The sequence below is a fragment of the Chenopodium album genome, chromosome 5 (genome assembly GCF_948465745.1).
Source record: "Chenopodium album chromosome 5, dcCheAlbu1.1, whole genome shotgun sequence".
Taxonomy (NCBI): domain Eukaryota; kingdom Viridiplantae; phylum Streptophyta; class Magnoliopsida; order Caryophyllales; family Amaranthaceae; genus Chenopodium; species Chenopodium album.
This window is the reverse complement of record NC_137838.1, coordinates 505,298-520,029: the sequence shown is the minus strand read 5'-3', so window position 1 is coordinate 520,029 and position 14,732 is coordinate 505,298. Positions and strand designations below refer to the sequence as shown.

The following is a 14,732-nucleotide window of genomic DNA, read 5'->3' as shown; positions in this document are numbered from 1 at the left end:
CGAAATTTTAACCATGGTCCCTAATACCCTCCGAGTCTTATTGGGTGGGTGTATCCATCCAATTTGCCTTTAAATGACCAATAAACCGATTTACAACTTGCATCGATTTCATTAAATCAAGCCTACCCAGAACATTTATAACAACATATAATGATCATAAATGGTTCTAAACGACATTATATGACCCCGAGATGTATACCCTAAAATTTTAAGACTTTTCGACACCGGGCCTCGAAACCTAAAAAATTTCTAAAAAAGCGTGGATATATTTTGGATTTTTTTGACTTTTTTTCGCCCGGAAATAAAAATTGCCGAAATTTTTACCATAATCTCTAATATCCTCCGAAAGTCCAATTGGCTAGGTGGAACCATCCAATTTTCCTTTAAACGACCAATTTACCGGTTTATAACTTGCACTGATTTCTTTAACTCAAGCCTACCATGAAAATTTATGACAACATATAATGATCATATATGGTTCCAAATAACATTATATGACCCCGAGATGTATTCCCTAAAATCTCAAGGGTATTCGACACCGTACCCTGAAACCTCCAAAATTTCTAAAAAAGCGTGGATATAAGCCTTTAATTTTGGAATTTTTTGACTTTTTTTCGCCCGGAAAAAAATTTGCCAAAATTTTGACCATGGTCCCTAATACCCTTCAGTAGTCTAATTGGGTGGGTGTTTCCATCCAATTTGCCATTAAATGACCAATAATCCGGTTTACAACTTGCACCGATTTTATTAAATCAAGCCTACCAAGAACATTTATAACAACATATAATGATCATAAATGGTTCTAAACGACATTATATGACCCCGAGATGTATACCCTAAAATTTTAAGACTTTTCGACACCGGACCTCGAAACCTCAAAAATTTCTGAAAAAGCGTGGATATTAGCCTTCAATTTTAGAATTTTTTGACTTTTTTTCGCCCGGAAATAAAAATAGTTGAAATGTTAACCATAGTCCCTAATATCCTCCGGAAGTCCAATATGCTGGGTGGAACCATCCAATTTTCCTTTAAACGACCAATTCACCAGTTTATAACTTGCACCGATTTCTTTAACTCAAGTTTACCATAAACATTTATGACAACATATAATGATCATATATGGTTCCAAACGACATTATATGACCCCGAGATTTATTCCCTAAAATCTCAAGGGTATTCGACACCGTACCCCGAAACCTCCAAAATTTCTAAAAAAGCGTGGATATAAGCCTTTAATTTTGGAATTTTTTGACATTTTTTCGCCAAGGAAAAAAAATTGCCGAAATTTTAACCATGGTCCCTAATACCTTCCGGGAGTCTAATTAGGTGGGTGTATCCATCCAATTTTCCTTTAAATGACCAATTTACCGGTTTACAACTTGCACCGAATTTATTAAATCAAGCCTAGCAAGAATATTTATGACAACATATAACGATCATAAATGGTTCTAAACGGCATTATATGACCCCGAGATGTATCCCCTAAAATTTTAAGACTTTTCGACACCGGGCTCCGAAACCTCCAAAATTTTTGAAAAAGCGTGGATATTAGCCTTCAATTTTGGAATTTTTGACTTTTTTTCGCCCGTAAATAAAAAATGCAGAAATGTTTACCATATTCTCTAATATCCTCCGAAATTCCAATTGGCTGGGTGAAACCATCCAATTTTCCTTTAAACGACCAATTCACCAGTTTATAACTTGCTCCGATTTCTTTAACTCAAGCCTACCATGAACATTTATGACAACATATAATGATTATATATGGTTCCAAACGATATTATATGACCCCGAGATGTAATCCCTAAAATCTCAAGGGTATTCGACACCGTACCCTGAAACCTCCAAAATTTCTAAAAAAGCGTGGATAAGCCTTCAATTTTTGAATTTTTTTCGCCCAGAAAAAAAAATTGTCGAAACTTTACCCGTGGTCCCTAATACCCTCCGGGATTCTAATTGGGTGGGTGTATCCATTTAATTTGCCTTTAAATGACCAATAAACCGGTTTACAACTTGCACCGATTTCATTAAATCAAGCCTACCAAGAACATTTATAAAAACATATAATGATCATAAATGGTTCTAAACGACATTATATGACCCCGAGATGTATAACCTAAAATTTTAAGACTTTTCGACACCGGGCCTCGAAACCTCCAAAATTTATGAAAAAGCGTGGATATTAGGCTTCAATTTTGGAATTTTTTGACTTTTTTTCGCCCGAAAATAAAAATTGCCGAAATGTTTACCATAGTCTCTAATATCCTCCGGAAGTCCAATTGGGTGGGTGGAACCATCCAATTTTCCTTTAAACGACCAATTTACCAGTTTATAACTTGCACTGATTTCTTTAACTCAAGCCTACCATGAAAATTTATGACAACATATAATGATCATATATGGTTCCAAACAACATTTTATGACCCCGAGATGTATTCCCTAAAATCTCAAGGGTATTCGACACCGTACCCGGAAACCTCCAAACTTTCTAAAAAACCGTGGATATAAGCATTCAATTTTGGAATTTTTTGACTTTTTTTCGCCTAGGAAAAAAAATTGCCGAAATTTTAACCATGGTCCCTAATACACTCCGGGAGTCTAATTGGGTGGGTGTATCCATCCAATTTGTCATTAAATGACCAATAAACCGGTTTACAACTTGCACCGATTTCATTAAATCATGCCTACCAAGAAAATTTATAACAACATATAATGATCATAATTGGTTCTAAACGAAATTATATGACCCCGAGATGTATACCCTAAAATTTTAAGAGTTTTCGACACCGGGCCTCGAAACCTCAAAATTTTCTGAAAAAGCGTGGATATTAGCCTTCAATTTTGGAATTTTTTGACTTTTTTTCGCCCGAAAATAAAAATTGCTGAAATGTTTACCATAGTCCCTAATATCCTCCGGAAGTCCAATTGGCTGGGTGGAACCATCCAATTTTCCTTTAAACGACCAATTTACCACTTTATAACTTGCATCGATTTCTTTAACTCAAGCCTACCATGAACATTTATGACAACATATAATGATTATATATGGTTGCAAAAGACATTATATGACCCCTAGATGTATTCCCTAAAATCTCAAGGGTATTCGACACCGTACCTTGAAACCTCCAAAATTTCTAAAAAAACCGTGGATATAAGCCTTCAATTTTTGAATTTTTTTCGCCCAGAAAAAAAAATTGCCGAAATTTTAACCATGGTCCGTAATACCCTCCGAGAGTCTAATTGGGTGGGTGTATCCATCCAATTTTCCTTTAAAAGACCAATTTACCGGTTTACGACTTGCACCGATTTTATTAAATCAAGCCTAGCAAGAACATTTATGACAACATATAATGATCATAAATGGTTCTAAACGACATTATATGAACCAGAAATGTATCCCCTAAAATTTCAAGACTTTTCGACACTGGGCCTCGAAACCTCAAAAATTTCTAAAAAAGCGTGGATATTAGCCTTCAATTTTGGAATTTTTTGACTTTTTTTCGCCCGAAAATAAAAATTGCTGAAATGTTTACCATAGTCCCTAATATCCTCCGGAAGTCCAATTGGCTGGGTGGAACCATCCAATTTTCCTTTAAACGACCAATTTACCACTTTATAACTTGCATCGATTTCTTTAACTCAAGCCTACCATGAACATTTATGACAACATATAATGATTATATATGGTTGCAAAAGACATTATATGACCCCTAGATGTATTCCCTAAAATCTCAAGGGTATTCGACACCGTACCTTGAAACCTCCAAAATTTCTAAAAAACCGTGGATATAAGCCTTCAATTTTTGAATTTTTTTCGCCCAGAAAAAAAAATTGCCGAAATTTTAACCATGGTCCGTAATACCCTCCGAGAGTCTAATTGGGTGGGTGTATCCATCCAATTTTCCTTTAAAAGACCAATTTACCGGTTTACGACTTGCACCGATTTTATTAAATCAAGCCTAGCAAGAACATTTATGACAACATATAATGATCATAAATGGTTCTAAACGACATTATATGAACCAGAAATGTATCCCCTAAAATTTCAAGACTTTTCGACACCGGGCCTCGAAACCTCCAAAATTTCTGAAAAAGCGTGGATATTAGCCTTCAATTTTGGAATTTTTTGACTTTTTTTCGCCCAGAAATAAAAATTGCCGAAATGTTTACCATAGTCCCTAATACCCTCCGCGAGTCCAATTGGGTGGGTGTAACCATCCAATTTGTCTTTAAACGTCCAATTTATCGGTTTACAACTTGCACCGATTTACTGGTTTACAACGACCAATTTAATGAACTTGCGCTGAACCCGATTTTAACCGAAATTGATCCAAACCCGTTTTAACCCGTCAAGACACGAATTTTTACTACCTGACCTAGCTGAATTCAACCCGACCCGAATTTAACCTTACCTATTACAAACATGAGTCGAAATTAACCACACTTGTTATTGACCTGACCCAAATTAAGCCCGACTTGTTATTGACCTGTCCCGAATTTTACCAGACCTATTACTTACCCAACCCAAAAATTCAACCCTATCTGTTACTAACTCGACTCGAAATTAACACGACTTGTTATTGACCTGACCTAAATTCAACCCAAATTATTCCTGACCCGATTTCAAATCACCTTATATGCAATTTAGACCACCTTATTATTGTTGATCAAAGCATTTTGTCTAGGGAGACCAAGTCGGTCCAGGCTAGCAAAAGAAAGAAGCATCATCCTCAAATTTAAGAGTTAAATATAGTTTATATTTGTTTTATGGTCAAAGGAGATAATTATCTTCCTAAATTATAGACTATAGTTCCCTAGTATATTGCCATATATATTATAGTCAAAGAAAATAATTAGCTTGATAAAAATGATAATTATCTATTTATAGTTAGTTGAACCCGAATATGACATGACTTGGAAATGACCCGACCTAATTGTAACCTGCAAATTATTGACTTGATCATAACCCGACTTGAATCTGAGAATGACCCGACTTGGAAATGAACCAACCTGATTATAACCCGCAAATTATTGACTTGAACCCGACTTGAACTCGAGAATGACCCGACTTGAAAATGACCCGACCGATTATAATCCACAAATTATTGAATTGAACCGAACCCGACTCAAACCCGAGAATGACCCGACCTGATTCTAACCCGCAAATTATTGACTTGAACCGAACCCGAGAATTACCCTAACCCGTGAAAACTGAATTAAACCCGATATATTGTTCACCCGATCCGAATGTAACCTGACCCAAACCCGATAAGAAGTATCACCCGACTCAAGCATGACCCAACCAAACCCGACCCACAGGTTATGGAATTTATTCGAATTGACCCGACCCAAACCCAACCCGTTTACCCGAATTGACAGCTCTACCTCTTACACATTATTTTAGTCTGATTTAAGGACTAATTAGCTAAATTGGTATAAAATTTAAATTTTTGTGATACTGAACCTTAATTTCTCTAGAACGTAACAAATACTTAGTTAAACATGGTTCATATATCAAATGACCGGTGGGGGATAGTGCAGATGAAGGTCATTGAATTGATCTACGTATCTAGTTGAAACTTAGATATTTCATTATTTTTGTAAGGGACATTCAAGGCTAACAAAAAGAATGACCTAGAATGGTTATGTCTTATGTGGTCACAAATATGCAAAAATAATTGAACTCTTTTAATTTCAAAATATGCAAAAGTAATTGAGCTCATTTAATTTCAAAAGAATGACCTAATTAACCATTTACTTTTAAATTTTGTATGAAATTGTCTATTGAAATGTTATACTTATGTGCATTTAGCAAAACTAATTGAACTCTTTTAATTTCAAAAAAATATGATGAAAAATCCTTTTGAAAGTCGTTAATTAATTATAACTTTATTACCACACAATTCACTTTAAGCTCAAAGTTTTAAGAAAAGAATATGTGCATGTGTACATACTCAGTAGTTACTGGTAAATAAACAACCAAAAATCCAAGTAGTCAATTCAACAAATTAAAGGAAGTATGATCAAGTAATTAATTTATATGAAAGCCCTTGGATGTATGGATCTCTTCCTTAGCTTGTTTAGGGGAGCAGTGTATACTGTATATATATAGTACTCGTACAAATTTAAGCAGCAATGCAAACAACTCTCTCATCATTAAATCTTTTTAATTTTTAAAAGCTCTACTAATTAATTTAATTACATGAAAAAACACATTAATCAATCCATGCTGGTAACCATTGCTTCCCATCAATGAAGTCTATGGTGAGAAGAGGAGCTGCTTCTTCGTCGCTTAGACGTATACTCCACGAAGCTCGATCCCCTGTGCCTGATCCAGGTCCATGGCATGCATACTCCGCATGAAATAAGTTGCTGTTACATGAACAATAATCGATTTTTATCAAGTCTCTTATAGGGTTTTAAACTCGTTTTAACTACTAAATTAAACGTAATGTGATAACTTCCCAATGGATATGCTCTCTTTGCTTGGAATTAATAGTACATGCTATTATATTTTAGAATTTTCAGAAAAAGTTGTCACCTTATTTAATAAGACAGTGACAGAATGACTTACTCGGTGGATCCATCGTAACTCCAATTAGTCCATCCTTCCGATGTAACAGTCCCAGACATGTATGTATTTGCAAAGAGCACCCTAGAATAGGCACCTTTAGCTCTACCCAAATAAACTTGTCCTGTTCCATAAACCTTTGCTTTATTGAACACATATCCACTTGGTTCATCTGCACTCTCCCTATTTTGTGCTGTAATTGAACCATGGATCTTTATCCTCCGGTCAACTAACACGAAGATCTCACACTCCTACAATTGATTAGTAAATGTTTAGATGTATTAGGTTTTCCACTCGTGTAGACAGTACATACACTATTATTAAATGTAACCAACTAACCACGACAAATAAAGTTTAAACTAGAAAACACGTACATGGAAAAGGGATCTGGCACGACCAAAGATAAAGTCGATGGAGCCTTGGATGTAACAACCTTGATAATAGTGCCTACCCTTTTGATCAAAGAGTGTGTTATGTGTGCTAAAAAATCCACAATGATAGAATGCAGCCATGTCTGATGCTACATATGCTGCCACTGATTGATTTTGTGAGGTGTATGCTTCTCCAGTTGGAGCATCATTCTGTATATTATAACAATTCAAGTTATTAAAACTAAATTAATTGAAAATTTAATAAAATATTCTAGTTTAGGAAATTACATTACCTTAAAACTTATTCCAAATGCAACAAAATTTGAGGCTTCAACCTTGAATGTTGCAGACTCAATGTTATCGGTAGAGCTTTGAGACCAGACAATATAGGTCCTACCTTTACCATTTCCTCTCAAGAATATCTTTGGTTTATTGCGGGGTATATGTACTTTCTCCCTATTAATCCAAACATACATTTTAATTAAGCACATAATATAATTATTAAGATTAATTATTCATAAAATAATCACATACATTTTCCTTAGGTAATCATTGTAAATTAATGAATTTTTAGTAACGTATTAAATTATTCAAGGTGAAATCAAGGATACGTACAAGTGTACAAGCCTATGGAGATTTTACAAATTATACTATTTATAGGATTATTGTAAAATTTTCAAAAGATCGAGGTTAAGAATTTATGTTGCAAACTTACGTCCCCTATATATCTAATGGTTATGATGTATACAAAGAAAATGTAAACCTGTAAATTCCTTTTCTAAGATGGATGGTGACCCAATTAGAATTTCCTACAGGAACTGCATCAATTGCTGCTTGAACACTTTTATAATCTCCATTGCCATTAACATCAACCACGATCGTTCGATTACCACCGATTTTCCCAGTTAGGAGAGGCGCGTCTATGACGTTCTTATGGATGGTACCTTGATGTTCATGATGAGAACTATGTCCTTCACCTATGTTTACATTAGAAACAAGAATTATATAGATTATTATTGCCAATGCATTCAAAACTTTGGTATCATGCAAATACATTATTTTTGATGATTTTTTAATTTTTTTTAATTTTTTTTATATTTTTTATTGGGTGTAGGAATGAGAATTTGTTTGACAAAAAGGAAATGGTCTGGTAAAATTATTGTTAGCCAATATTTGAGCTTGGCATTATTAGATTTGGAGCCGTAATACAAGGAATTTAGATTTTCTATATTAGAATTTCACCAGAGATTTTTTAGTGATTGTTTAAATTTATTATCTGTTGGCTCTAATTTTCCTTTGGAATTTTTATGGTGGTTGTTGTGAGTTGAAGTCATTTTGATTTGACTCATTTATTTGAGGCTAAAGGTTGTACATAAACTAATTTGGTGGTAAGAAAAATGACTCCTTTATGGGGAGCTATATCCACCATTGTCTTAGTTGCTCTATTCATTTTTTCACTGTCTTTAAAATGCATATTTAATTGTTTGAATATAATATATTTAATCCTAAAGTTTATATTATGTTGATATAAAAAAAAAAATTACACAAACATTAAAACAAATTTAAAGGTATTGTATATGAAAATATGTAATTTTCCTTTAACTATAAAATATGGTCAAAATTAATAAATATTGTCTTTGAAAAGTCAAATGAAACAACTATAGAATGAACACAAAAAGATCTTTATTGAGACTCATAGAGGTGTGAGTGTGTGACCCCCAATAATTATACTTAGAATTATTAGACGTACTAATGCATATATCGCCTTTAATAATTTTGATATGATATACTACGTAATACGTATAAAACTTTATGTTTCAATAATAGTTAGCTAGATATCTATAATAATCTTACTAGCTAGCTAGAAGTTAAGGTTTAAATCTTGACCTTCCATTCTTTTTGGTCCAAGATCTGCAATATATTAAGAATAAGATTATTATTTTATACATTGATCCGTGAGACGGACCGTTCCTTCTCAATCAAGTTCTCAACAAACCAAGTGAATATATTAGGTTAGTTGGGTGCATTGGTCAACCGGATGTAAATGTAATTAATAAAATTCTCGTATTGATATTATACCTAGAATGTATAGCTCTTTGACAAAAGAAAATTCTAACATGGATGGAATACCATATGCAGATTAGAGTTGTGGTCTACATATGTAAGAATAGTACTACGTATATATATGATGTTTAAATCTACACATAATATCTTGTTAAACTCGTAAATTACATATTTTTCGCGCATCATAGATATGTTTATGTGCTAATTGTTGATTTTCTTGATTTTAATATATCGATATACGGAGTATATATATTGTTATGTAATAGATAGAATTACTCTTAAAGTGTGTAACCCGTAATTACAGATACAAAAAATCGTGAAAGTTGAGGTATGGTCAGAGTCCTACAGTCCTACTCCTTGCCTTTAAAAAATAGATAGAATCGGTAAAAAAAAAATAATAAATAAATAAATTAATTAATTTTTATTTTTTTTAGGTATTTAACTTGATAATCTTATCCTAGTGTCCTATGATGTATAAAATTATATCAAAAATCTATCTTCACGTTGCATGCTTGAGCAAAGGTCAACCACCTAATATTATACTATAAGGGTAAATCTTGATTATCACAATCATTATTACATCAAACTTTTATAATTCATCAACAAAGTAACTTTTTCTCTAAATCTCTAACACTACAGCTTTCCTTCTCTAATCACCAAAATAATATTACAATGGAGAATAAACATGGAGAATTGTTTGACAACCTACCAGGGTACAGATTTGAACCCTATGCTACAAACCCAAGATCAATGGCTTTAATTTGTCCATAAATCCTATACATGAAGTTGATAATATCAATGTCTACGACGGTCACACCACTATGTAATTTTTTCTTAATGCAAGTTGAAAGCGATTATTTCAAATAAAGTCATTAAAGCATGTAATCCAATTTATTTATTCTTTATTTCGTTGTGTGTAATATTTGATTTTCTTGAATCTTAATTACTTTTACTCTTCTAGACATTTGACAAATTAAAATTTTCGGTAGATTACCTACTACTCCGTAGTAAATAAATTCAAGGAAAATTCGTGAGAAGGTTCTTTAAGTAGGTTTTTTTGAAGTCTTTTTATCGCGCTGAAGTGAGTCCTTTAACTAGATTCTGACAATTGACATTTTTTTTTATAGCGAAGCACCATAGGCATATATTTTTATTGACACTTTCATGAACTTATTTAGTTTAATTAATTTTGTTTTAGTGATTTAAACATGCAGCCAAATTCAAACCACAAGGGAATGGAAAAAATAAAAAGTGGTATTTTTTGAGCTCAAGAAACAGAAAATATAAGAATGGGAAGCGTCCCGATCGAAAAGCCGGAGACGGGTATTGGAAGGCTACGGGAGTAGATAAACCAGTCAAGGACGATGATGGTACATTGATCGGACACCAAAGAGCTTTGGTGTATTTTATAATAAACCCTAATAAAAAGAATAAGGGCGATAATAAGGATTATAAGACGCAATGGCATATGCTTGAGTAACGAGTCCGTGATGATCAACCCAAAGTAACACCTAAGAGAAAACGAGAAAATCAAGATTCTAGTATGATGGTACGTATGTTAGAATTTTTTTTTTATTTTTTTTTAAAAATATACTCCTCTCTCTATTCTTGAAGTTCGACTCACTTTATATTTGCACGGTGTTCAATGAACCATTAATAACCTCGGCTATGTATAAGTAAAATATTTAATAGTATATATATTCTAATGAGTTTTTTTTTTGTGTGGATGAGATGCATCTGGATTACGTTATATATAGAATCTACCACAAAGAAGTAGCCAAAAAAGAAAAAAAGGCGGTAGAAGTTGTAGAAAATGAAGAAGCAGAAATATCTAATTCGGAGGAAGCAAACGTTAATAATAATGAACAAACCTTATTAGATGATCCACCTGTTAACAACTATTTGGAGTGCGGATACAACGCCGCCAATAGTAGTTTCAACACGTTCTTTGCCACCAACAATAATTACCAATGTTTAGGTTATACTTATGAGTCGGTTAACCATAACAACCTCATCGATGGCTGGAACCTTCCGTGTAACTTTGATGCCTCAAACCTTCAGGGTGAATTCATTTATGGTGGTTTTCAGGATTTCGCGCCGGCCTCAAACCTTCAGGGTGAATTCATCTATAGTGGTGTTCAGTACCTCGTGCCGGCCTCAAACTTTCTCATCTATGGCAAGGGCGGAGCCATGGCCCAATTGCCGGCCCCTTTATATCCAAATCTGGCATAGGATAAAAATTTAATCTTTGCATAAATATTGCTTTGTTTAGTTATAGCTGAACGGCTGTAGTAGTTTTTGGCAAATATAAACACGCTAGTCCAATTAAGTTAGATTATTAATAAGTGTCAGTTGCATTTACTACGTAAAAGTATTATAAGTTTTATGTACATTTCTTTTAACCATTCAATCTTTATATTTACTGCTCGTAGGTATCATACAACTTACATATATTACATTTTGTTAAAAAACATGGTGCAAATACAATTTGTTTAAACATGGAGAGTCTGATATACCTGGAGACTCGTTCGATAACCTACTACCACCCGGTTAAAGATTTGAGCCTACTATCCGACTACAGATTTGAACCCTATGCTGAAAAACTAATTAAGATCAATGGGTTTGATTTGCCCGTTAATCTCATACATGAAGTTGTGTAACTTTATATATGGTGGCATTCAAGACCGTATGTCGGATTCCAACCTTTAGTGTAACTCCATTGATTGTGGTTCGTGTTCAGGAGTGTACCTAGTGTCGAATTATAATGTTGGTTGTAATACCAATTATTTTAATATTTTATCGGATATATTTTAGTGCTAAATAGGATATTTTTAAATTTTTTATGATTTTTTATTTTTTGTATGTAGTATTCTATTTTTATTTTTTTTTTATCCTTTACAAATTATTTAAAAGGAAGGCTAACATTAATAGTGTTAATTATAGAGTTTAGCATAGAGTTTTTACCATCTAATTGATGTGTGTTTAAACTGTAACTAAGAGGGGAAACAAAATTTAAATTGATCTGTTTTCGGTTTTTGGGGTTGTTAGTCATTATAAAAAATATAATGAGTTACTAGGTTTATAAATCTATTCTAATTACCGAATTGTAGTTTAAGAATATAATTGAACGGTTTTGTTTATGAGAATTTTTTTTATTAGTAAAGTTAATTCATTAATAATTTATTATAAGTCATAAACGCTTTAATGATCCCTTATGATTTTTCCCATTATCTGTATGTGTCTTGAATGAATGCATATCACCAATATTTATAGTTGAAAATAGAGGTTAAAAGAAATTAAAGAATACTTGAGAATTCTTTTATCATTCTTGTAGCTATGATGCTCTATAATTTTCAAGAACTAAATCTTCTAGACTTGTAGTTGGTTCCAGATTTTATAATTCTGTAGAAGTAATAAAACGTCTACATAATATTAGTTGGTAAAAAAATGTAGAGAAATTCGAAATTGTAAGCAAGTCCTACCCTTACTTGATTCGAAATAGTAGTCATGACCATCATATTTTCATTCAGACATATCAACAAACAGCTAGCAGGCACAACCCTGATTACAAATAGAAGAGCTAATGGATGTACAGTGAGTGACTCCCCAATCAGCAATAATATCAGCAAGACTCTTCCTCTTCTGAACATTCTTCTTAGACCTGGGTTTGGTCTTATAAACCGGATTAAACACCACCTTCCTCGGCTTCGGCTTCGGCTTCCTGAGCCTCTTCCTCTTCCTCTTCCCACAAGTAGTGATCTGCAGCTGGGTATGATCATTAGAGAAGGAGAAAGAGCTGACAGATTGAAGTGCAAAGGCAGCATTGTGATGATCATCGCGCCATCGAAGAGAGTCAAGGTCATCGTTGACTTGATCCATGGAAAGAGGAAGATGAGGTGATGAAGAAGTATCGGATAATGAGGAACGAATAGGGTTCATCAACATGGTGTGATCAAATCCATCCAATGCTTCCAGAACCTTCTGACGCTTCTTGTCGACTTTCATGAATCCGTGCATATGGAACACCTTTTTCATAATTCATGTATTAATAAACCATAGAATAAAAATGGAGAAATGAAATGAAATGAAAATGGAGATGGATTGAAATACATTACCTGATTGAGTTGGACGATGGTTAAACGAGTGGCGAGTGGATTTTTGTAATAGCGATGGTAATCCTCGATACACAGATTGCGGCGGGTCTTCATTTTCTCTCCTTCCAAAGCTACTGCCTTTTTCACGCTACGATTGTGGGGTTTTCCTATTTTCATTGGGGTCTCTAGTCTCTACCACTCTAGCTTAATTACTTGTTTCTTAAAGTTGATTAGGAGAGTGTGTGAGGGATAAGTTTATATCAAAATAACATGAATTTTATAGAAGTGGTGTACAATGAAAGAATCGATGTTGAATATAAAAAAAAAAATATACAAGTATAAATAACATATACTTATTTCAAAATAACATATATATAAACTAAAATAATAAAAAGTTAACATTGAAATAACATAAGTTTTATAAACCTGGATTACCAAGTGCATGGTACTCAGGAGTAACATAGAAATTGCATAACAAAGCACAAACAATCAATAAAATAATTAAGGGCCTGTTCTAATTTATTGAACTGAGAACTGAACTGATTAGAACTGAAGTGAGATGAATTGTTTAGGAGAGAATGAAGAAAATTAGGAACTGATTAGAGCTGAAGTCAGATGAATTATTTATGAGAGAAGAAAATTAGAAACTAAACTGAACTAAAATTAAGCTGATAAAGAGAACATACCCTAAATCAACACGAGAATTATACATGTAAAAACCTCCACGTACATTTATGACAACAAATAATCATCATATATGGTTCCAAACGACATTATAAGACCCCGAAATGTATACCCTAAAATTTCAAAACTTTTCGACACCGGGCCCTGAAACCTCCAAAATTTCTCAAAAAACGTGAATATTGGACTTCATTTTTTTTTTTACAACCAGGTGAATATTGGACTTCAATATAGGAATTTTTTTAACTTTTTTTCGCTCGGAAATAAAAATTGCCGAAATGTTTACCATGGTCCCTAGTACCCTCCGGGAGTCCAATTGGATGGGTGGAACCATCCTATTTGCCTTTAAACCACCAATTTACCGGTTTATAACTTACACCGATTTCATTAACTCAAGCGTACCACGTACATTTATGACAACAAATATTGATCATATATGGTTCCAAACGATATTATATGATCCCGAAATGTATTCCCTAAAATTTCAAGACTTTTCGACACCATGGCCCGAAACCTCCAAAATTTCTCAAAAAGCGTGGACATTATTAGACTTCAATTTTGGAATTTTTTAACTTTTTTCGCCCGGAAATAAAAATTGCCGAAATGTTTACCATGGTTCCTAATACGTTCCGGGAGTCCAATTGGGGGGGTGTAACCATCCAATTTGCCTTTAAACGACCAATTTACCGATTTACAACTTGAACAGATTTCATTAACTCAAGCCTATCACGAACATTTATGACAATATATAATGATCATATATGGTTCCAAACGGCATTATATGACCCCGAGATGTATTCCCTAAAATCTCAAGGTTTTTCGACACCGTACTCAACCTCAAAAATTTCTCAAAAAACGTGGATAAGCTTTCAATTTTGGAATTTTTTTGACTCTTTTTTCGCCCAGAAATAAAAATTGCCGATTTTTTTTTCATGGTCCCTAAAAACCTTC

General features: G+C 33.5%; 2 protein-coding genes across 2 annotated transcripts; both read right to left on the bottom strand.

Annotated features, from left to right (window-relative positions):
• Nucleotides 1–6,215: 6,215 nt before the first annotated feature.
• LOC145629942 (putative pectinesterase 67) lies at nucleotides 6,216–8,156 on the bottom strand. The gene is made up of 5 exons (XM_081682181.1): nucleotides 7,706–8,156; nucleotides 7,236–7,398; nucleotides 6,946–7,152; nucleotides 6,575–6,822; nucleotides 6,216–6,372 (listed from the first exon to the last, which is right to left on the bottom strand). The coding sequence occupies exons 1-5, from the start codon at nucleotides 7,996–7,998 to the stop codon at nucleotides 6,216–6,218; spliced, it is 1,068 nt and encodes a 355-aa protein (XP_081538307.1). The 5' UTR covers nucleotides 7,999–8,156.
• Nucleotides 8,157–12,499: 4,343 nt separating this feature from the next.
• On the bottom strand, nucleotides 12,500–13,272 carry LOC145629941 (uncharacterized). The gene is made up of 2 exons (XM_081682180.1): nucleotides 13,122–13,272; nucleotides 12,500–13,032 (listed from the first exon to the last, which is right to left on the bottom strand). The coding sequence occupies exons 1-2, from the start codon at nucleotides 13,212–13,214 to the stop codon at nucleotides 12,553–12,555; spliced, it is 573 nt and encodes a 190-aa protein (XP_081538306.1). The 5' UTR covers nucleotides 13,215–13,272; the 3' UTR covers nucleotides 12,500–12,552.
• Nucleotides 13,273–14,732: the final 1,460 nt, after the last annotated feature.